Here is an 8,618-nt window from a genome sequence, read left to right as displayed (position 1 = left end):
TCCTCTTTGCCCCAAAGCAGAGGAAGCGACAGGCTTCAATCTTCCATTTTGTCTTCTTGTCTTCTTGATACATCAACTGATCTCGCACTGCGCAGGTGCAAGATCAGGTGACGTGGCCGAGTGTAGGGGAAAAAAAAAAAGAGAGCCGATCTCACTGCGCATGCGTGAGATCATGGCGATCAAGACTAAAAGAGATGGTGCTGCACCCTTTTTTTTTTTAAAAAAGGGTGTTGCACTTAAAAGAAAAAAAATTACATTTTTCCTTTACATATAGGGGTTGTCTACCCTTTTAAATAAAGTGAAAATGTTGAGTTTAGGTCCACTAAACAACAATGAGCAGTACTGTACTGCTCACTGCCACCCCAATTTGTGCTCTATGGGGCTGGATCGGGTAGAAGCTACTTATATGCCCCCCTCCCGAGGAAGTGATTCACCATCATGAGGAAGCAGTAACAGCACTGCAATTTCAATGCCAGTCTGAACTTAGCGTTAAGGAATAGATTGTGAAAAATACTTACATACCAAACAAATTTGGTAGTTTTTTAAATTCTATTTGAAGTCTTTGGAAAGGGTACTGATGAGTACGTTGGGAGTTTTGACTATGTGGTCAGGATTGTAATGTAAACAGGTTAGGCAAGAGGAAGTATAAAGTACAACGAAAGCTGTAAATCCTTGCCCTAGTAAGTTCTTTCCTACTGTGGCAGCCATTGCATGTTTACCAAGGCAAGCCCTTATATTTGAAAAGTGAGCCTTCAATATGTGACAGAAGAGTAACTGGATTACACATTTTATAATAAATGTCCTAATTTTAGGTGTGTGAGGGTTAATAAGGCAGTTTCATACTTAGCTGGGCTGCCAACAAGTGTTTGGTCTGCATTCTGTTTAATATTTCTGGTACAGAAAGGAGCCAATAGCATCTGTTAATGGTTTAGCAATAAACCTTCTTCCAAATGCAGACACTTAGGACTTTAATACAGCTCAGTGATTACCAGGGTCCAGCTCACAAGAAATGAATACCAGTAGTGTCTGTCGCAATGCATTTGACATAACACACTCGTTTTTTGACCAGCAATCCTGAAATCTAGAGGTGAAAGTGCTGGAACTGTTAGTTCTTTTTTTTTAATCTTTTGTAAAATAAAAATTGTTCCTCTGAAGGTAATGCATATTGTCGATCTATCAACCAAAGACAATAAGAATCCACACCTGACAGTAGCCAATCAGACCCCGAAAAGCTTGCAATGGTTTTAGATCTGTTTGCACTGAAAAGTTTTGTATGATTTATTTGCAAGTTTCTCTATCAACACAGCACATAAGCAAACTATTTATATACTGCAATACCTGTTTTAATTTAGTGTTTGTCTGTATAAAGTGAGTAGGTTTATATGTGTAGGTGCAATACCCCTGCATTAGAGGTTTCGATTATTTTTTTTAACCTGCACAATTGTGGGAAGGGGCTACGTTAACCAAGTGGCAACCCTGCTCCCCTTAACACCCTGAGCGGTAATCCCGAGTGTGGCTCAAGGTAAAAAAAAAAACTGAAAGCAGTAACCCTGAGCCACACTCGGGGTAGCTAAAAACATTAAAAAATAAACACTTACCTGGTCCCATCGGCGTCCTGGCGATCGGATCCCATCCTCGGGCAGAGTCCTCTTCCCCTGGCGAGAGCACTGACGTTCCCAAGGAGTTCCCGGTGACGTCAGTGTATGCGTCGGTGCGTGCGAGGGAGCGTGGCGGGAAATTAAAATTATTTTGTAATGGATTTATTACAAAATAACTGTATTGAATCCAGTACAAAGTAATTATATATATATATATATATATATATATATATATATAAAATGTGCTACTGTACAGTTATATTACAGGTTTCAGTATTTTTATGCACCCTTGTTTTAACATTTTTGTGTTTTTTTATTTAAAGTTTATTATTAAATTTAATAAATATTGGACATACAAGAAATATAGGCCTACAATGTAAAATAAATTTCCACGCAACACAGTGTACCGCTTTTGGCATAAAAATACTGACATAATTAGACCGCCAGGGAGGTTTAAAGTGTAAAACAAAACATTAAATGCTTTATAAACGCAAAGTAGAAATCCCATGTATTTCTATTGCCGCAGTTTAGTGTTTTGAAAGAAAACACTGTGGGCCTATTCAAAAGCATACAGATGTGTTACCAACATGTGCGGATTAGTGTGAATTTGTCTGCTTTTACATAGCAAATCAGCAAAAAGTGCCACTATGTGCAGCAGGAGGCACAGGATATTGACATTCCTGCAAAGGTCAGTTTCCAAAAAAAATATATTTACAATATGGTTAATTTCTCCCTATCACAGAGAGGTGCGAAGGGAGAGAGGCAAGTCATTTGGCTATCCTGTGTCTAATGAGGGAGACATCACTTTGTTTTTTGAGAAATCTTAACAGGTGAGAGATTATCTTTAAACTGTGGAGGTAAACCCCGTAGTTTAGCTGTCACAGAAACAAATCTGTGTATATGCAGCTCAGTGAACTTGGAAAAGAATACATTGTCCCTTCTACAATACTAATCCTTCCTACTCGCAGTTTTGGAATGAAGAACTATAGTATAAAGAATAAGAAGCCTTCCATCGCTTTTCATTCAGTTTCTCATGCACAAAATGTGGGGTAAAAACTCTCAAAGCAAAACACCTATTAGGAAACGCTCAACAAAACCTTTTGTTGCTGCAACATAAGACATCATTGTACGTCAACTAAACTACAATGAAACTACAAGCAACCCAAATGAGAAAAACGTTCTCTCATAGTCAATACTCCAATACATTTTCTACAACCATAGCAGCTCAAATTACTTTACTTTATTTACCGGAAATGACGATCCCGGAGAAGGAAGTGTCCTCAGATCTCGCGATATCTGCCCGTGAACAAACGAGATCTTTCTCTTTTACCTAAGACTTCTGACAAGATGGTGGGTACTGGTTTGTGTGTGTGACTTATAATCTGTTTCCATCCGCTGTATTAACCGCTTCGGTATGCGTTTGGATGGCGGATGATACATGAATAACGTTCTGTGTTGTCTGTTGTGGGGTTATGGAGGAAAGATGCCAAGGGAGCGGTTCTTTGTTGATGTTGGTAAGGGTAGGGCCTGTGTGCAGGTCAGTTCAGGTTGTCGCATGTAACGTGGTATTAGAATGCTCCCGCTTTTGTAGGTTTTCTGTGTTTCAGGCTCTGTGTGGGCTGTCGGGGGTTGTGTATTTAGCTACATTAGACTGTGGCCCTAGTACATCACATCGTGTAAATCTTCCATTTGCAAATCTAATGTATCCTTATGAATGCTGCTGACTTCCCCTCTTTAATTCTATTAAAACCATTCCAACCTTCACTCATCATGTTCTAACAGGGATGGTGTCTCATCCTTCAAAAGTGCCTGTCTTTTTTTTCTGAATGTTTGTAATCACATCTCGCTGTATAGCTTCTTTTTAAAATATTTTTTATTGCTCTGATTACCTGATAATCTGAGGCTGACAATGTAAAGCTACAGACATACAATTAGCAGTGTTTTCAGTCACATGTGTGGTCGGTAGACAGTTGGTAGGCAGCTAAAGGCATTTAGGTATGCAAGGAAGACTGACAACCCTGCTGGTATGATGGTGGCCTAGTGCTGACAACCTGAGTTTCTGTACTGTCATCTCCAAGTAGGTAATGGCATCCAAAAATATTAGATCTGCCTTAGGTGAGACATGATGCTCCACGTGCTATAGTTAGTGTTTTGACTTACAACTCCTTTAAGGAACACAAAACTTGCAAAGTTGGCTGAGGAAGTTGAGGGGGGGGGGTTGTAGGATTTGGGCAGTATTGATGTATTATGTTGAAGGTAGCTACAGCCAACTTTGTTTTCTTGCAATGGATAAATTAGGTAATAGTTGAAATCCCTGTTTTAATTGATGTCTCATCTAGACAGATACTTAGATTTTTCTCTAACTTTTAGCTCCAGGGACAATTGCAGAAACAATCGTTGTTGTCACTGTAATAAGGAGGGATGGGGAATACACCAGTGGGTACACTTGTAGCTGTGTCTAAATTTTCCTTACTTTAGAGCTGTTCTTTTGATAAGATGCAAAGGACAATTTCCCCCAAGCGATAAAGCCAAATAAGGATTTTTTTCCCCTTTCTTTACCCCTTAGATTTATAAAATGGGTAGTCTGCGTAGCAGTTAGAATAGTTGCTTTGGGGTACAGAAGCCTGGGGGAGGGAAGTTGTAGAATGTTCCAATGGCAGCCTATAGAGGGAAAGGTGGAAGAGATCTGGCTTTGCAGCCTGCCAGCTCCCCTCAACATCCTGACTAGTTGTATCTGCTGTTGACCTAAAAATGATTTTTTTTTTTTTTGCTTTTATTACTGTAGGCGGACGCTGAGCAAAAGAAGAAAAGGACCTTCAGGAAGTTCACATACAGAGGAGTGGATTTGGATCAGCTCCTTGATATGTCCTAGTAAGCTTATTTTACTTTGTGGTGCTTGAGAAATGCCTGTTGCCTGTATTCACAGTAGAGTGACAGGCTGTACATATTGACTGAGGGGTATGGGGGTAGTGAATGTGACAAACATTTTCAGAGTGAAACCCTGATATTGTTTTGGTTTCTGAAGGATGTAGCTTGACAACACATAACACAAATTTTTTTTCTTATGATTTAGTGAGCAGATCATGCAACTGTACTGTGCTCGTCAGCGCAGACGCCTAAACAGAGGCTTGCGCCGCAAACAGAACTCCCTTTTAAAACGTTTGCGCAAGGCTAAGAAGGAAGCACCTCCTATGGAGAAGCCAGAGGTTATTAAGACCCATCTGAGAGACATGATCATCTTGCCAGAAATGGTTGGCAGCATGGTGGGAGTGTACAATGGCAAATCCTTCAACCAGGTTGAAATTAAGGTGAGTCAGTTTAATGATGGATAGAAAAAATGTCTGTAGCTATAAGCATTTATTGCTGTGTTAAATATACAATCCTTCTAATTTTAGATATTGAAAAGGGTAAAATGGTCTCTTGACAAGTGTTCCACTGCTTCTCTTCCTGTGATGACCATACTTTAACCTCCCTGGCGGTAACCACAAGCCACACTCGAGGTGGAATTGCCAGGGAGTTTTAAACTCCTACCTGGTTCCAGCAGTACTGGCCAGGCATCTCCAGGCTACACAGATACCGGCTGGCATCTGCTCACGAACTTTAGGCTGGATGGTGGGAACGTTGTGCAGGTAGGTGGGAAATTTAAAATTTGTATTTTTAAATGTACTGCTTTTACATTTAAAAATACTCATTCATACCACCAGGGAGGTTAAATGGAAGGTGGTGTTACTGGGGCAGTTAAAGTGGAACTATCAGCAAAATGTGTACTTTATAATATATAAAAAAAAAATTTTTCTTTAAATGTGTTTAAAAAGTTAATAAATAAAAGTGGGAAGCGCCTCCCTTTCTTCTAAGACCGTGGTCTAAATGAGACCACAGAACTGCTCCTTCTGCATATGTCTAATATCAGGCATGCTCAGAAGGGCTTTTTCCAGTAATGGGGAATAAGTTTTGTGGCACAAATTAACATTCAACAGGATCTAACCCTTCATTCGGTCTAAATGTTTTTCCTAGGAGTTGAGCTTTAACTTTATGCTGGTTTTATATGGTCACCGTTGGATTGTTTATCAGTGTCCTGGAATATCATTTTGTGGAACTGCCTTTGGACTGTAGTGTGTAGCTAGTCCTATGAAATGGGATCATTAAACTCACAAAGCAGTCACTGAACTTGTTGGAGAATGTCAGTTCAAGAATATGAAAGGAGGTTGATAATTAACAAAGTTGTAGGCATTCAGCCTTCAGTGTTGGGCAGCTCTTAACAATTGTTACAGCTCAACAGGTTAAAGTTGATACAGGTTGCCAATCGAAAATCCGTCCATCGATAATCCGGATCCTTCAGTTTCAGGGCATTAATTTCGAATCACATTTTCAATGCAGGGACTGCAGCACACTGTTTGTCCACTAATGTTTTTGTGGCGCTGTTCTGCAGAACAGCTGTTAGGTCTTGCTTGCTAAAATAAATACATGCTGGGATGTGCCTGCTCCCTCGAACTGTGCCAGATGTCTGAGGTGCTGTGAGAGAAAGACTAGCCTGTGTGGAGGTAAGTATAAAAAAAAAAAAAAAAAAAGTCATTTTTGCAAATATGGCACTCATCGTGTGCAGAGGTTGCCGGACTTTTGATTGTCAACCTGTAGTAAATAATGCCACTGCATGTTTAGAGATGCCTAATATGTTTCAATAAAGTGTCATTTAGATAATGTTTGCATATATATGCATATGCCTAAGGTTTGGGCTTTTGTTTACAGTTTTTTACAGTTATTTTTTTATACTGTTGTGGTTGTAATGCTGCTCTTTAAATCACTTTTTACATCCAGTCTGGAGCCTGCTATTAAATGTAAAACAAACAAGCAAACTTGAGATTTTTGAACCCATTTTAATGTTATGTACACACCATTTGCAGCACAGGGGTTAAACTTCTCTGGCTTTAAGTCACATTTATCACTGATTAATTATGGAATGAAATCCCTACTATAGGGCTCATACAAGTTAAAAAGGCTTCTTTTGGATAAAGATGGGTTATTGATGAAACAATGCTCCATTTCTCATTTGTTTTTGAGGGTTTTTCATCTAACTTCAGATCAGTCTTTGAAGTTAAGGTACCATTTTTAATTTTTGAGTGATTTGATTTTAAAAATGTACATATTTAAAGCAGACGAAAACTTAAGTCACAAGGTTGTATTACTAACTGACGGGACATGCAATTTAATTCTCTTTTGGCAAAAAAAAAACCCTTACTCCTGGTAGATGTTTGTTCAATCTCTTCTCAGTATGGCGCATGACAGCCACTGTAGGCAGTGTAACTCCTGCGCACAGGAATCATCATCAGTGAGCATCCAGTGATCGAAGAGGATCCCTGTTTTCATAGGTCTGCTGTGGGGCTGGTGGCACTTTCAGGGGATGTGATGACAAGTCCTGAACCTGTCATAGCTGCAGGGCAGCTACACAGGGGTATTATAATCAACCAGTATTCTGTGCAAACTTGCTGATTATTGCAAAAGTTCACCACCCAATTTAGATTCTGCTTTAATAGCATATTAAAACCTCCTCATAACTACTTCATACTAAGTTTTGGCACTTCACAAGGAAGCTAGGTTCTATTTTGTGGTGTTGGTCTCCCCACGTGGATAATTGATCTTTACTCTTTACTGGCTTGTAGGCTCAACACAGATGAGTTTCCAGTACACATGCATGCTGCATGTTGTGTTTATCAGTGTAAATTAAATTTCTATTGAAATAGAAAAATCATGCAGACATGAAAGGTTGTTCAAGAGGGCCATTCTTTAGTTCTATGTTGTTGCTCAACTTGCTCAGGTGTGGTTGCTTTTTAGCATGATGTAATCACAACTATACTTTGTAGGTACTCTATATAAATGTTACGTTTCTCAGACATGCTTTTGTTCAGTGCACCCTTGATTTAAAAGAAATCATGATTTACAACAACACTAACGTTTTTTTTCTTTTTTTTTTTTTTTCTTTTTCTGATTTGCAGCCGGAGATGATTGGCCATTACTTGGGTGAATTCTCAATTACATACAAGCCTGTGAAACACGGCAGACCTGGTATTGGTGCCACTCACTCCTCTCGTTTTATTCCTTTGAAGTAACCTTTTAAAGATGTAAATAAAAGGTGTTTTCCGGTCTTTGCTGTGTATTGTCTTAATAATGTTTCTGGAGATCTGCCTTACCTGTATGGTAAAAGCAGTGGTATTACCATAAAACAACTTCTAAATGAAAAATGAATACTCAAGCTTACTGCTGCCCACTCTGCTTAATCCTTAGAAATCCTAATGTGAAGCTTACAGAGAAAAGGACACTTCTAGGAACTTTTAAATCCGGTAGCTCCCTGGTTCTTTTAAAAAATGCACACCTATTATCTATAGTTGTCCCTTTGGGTGTGCTTTTCCTCATTTCAAGACTAAAGTTCTCTTTAAAATCAACTATTTTAGGCTTATCCTCAGCGGCAGTGGTCTGATCAAAATTGGAAATATAATTGGTTTTTACATTGTATATACAAGCCTTGTTTTAACAACCAAAAATACAGGTAAAATACACATCTTTTACGGATACCTTTTTTATAACTGTTTTGACTCAAATGCAGCCAAATGTGTGGATGGACTGGTGGTGACCAGGGGGGGCCGTACAGCCTTTTTGTATCAATCGGTTTTTATTAATATTTACACAAGTTATTACATAACAGTAAAGCATAACATCGTATATACAAATAAAGAAAACAAAACTAAAGGAGGGCCTGAAAACTTCCCGGCCCACCATTTACACCTATTAAAATAATACAAATGACACTTTACATTTATATAACAGTGCTTATGAACACATATAGATCCATTGGTACATAAAAACAGGAGGTACGGAAGACATATAAAAAACAAAGAAATGCGCTAACATATAACCTTCCTTACTGAAATAAAGTATCTCAACAAACTTCTGGATCTAGTGACTCAAATATTATACTCAGCCCCGGATATACCGGAGAATATATCGGAACTTTACTTGTGCAAAAAT

General features: G+C 38.8%; 1 protein-coding gene across 1 annotated transcript; it reads left to right on the top strand.

Moving 5' to 3' along the window:
- The first annotated feature begins 2,861 nt into the window (after nucleotides 1-2,861).
- On the top strand, nucleotides 2,862-7,738 carry RPS15 (ribosomal protein S15). The gene is made up of 4 exons (XM_072404846.1): nucleotides 2,862-2,948; nucleotides 4,384-4,469; nucleotides 4,672-4,906; nucleotides 7,589-7,738. The coding sequence occupies exons 1-4, from the start codon at nucleotides 2,946-2,948 to the stop codon at nucleotides 7,700-7,702; spliced, it is 438 nt and encodes a 145-aa protein (XP_072260947.1). The 5' UTR covers nucleotides 2,862-2,945; the 3' UTR covers nucleotides 7,703-7,738.
- The last annotated feature ends 880 nt before the right edge of the window (nucleotides 7,739-8,618 follow it).

Source organism: Pyxicephalus adspersus, chromosome 3 (assembly GCF_032062135.1).
Source record: "Pyxicephalus adspersus chromosome 3, UCB_Pads_2.0, whole genome shotgun sequence".
In the NCBI taxonomy this organism is placed as follows: Eukaryota; Metazoa; Chordata; class Amphibia; order Anura; family Pyxicephalidae; genus Pyxicephalus; species Pyxicephalus adspersus.
Note: the sequence above shows the minus strand (reverse complement) of the source record. Positions and strands in the feature narration are given on the sequence as shown.

Coding starts and splice junctions, on each gene's coding strand:
- RPS15 (XM_072404846.1), top strand. Junction 4,470..4,671: donor CAGCTCCTTGATATGTCCTA/GTAAGCTTATTT, acceptor CTTATGATTTAG/TGAGCAGATCATGCAACTGT. Junction 4,907..7,588: donor TCAACCAGGTTGAAATTAAG/GTGAGTCAGTTT, acceptor TCTGATTTGCAG/CCGGAGATGATTGGCCATTA.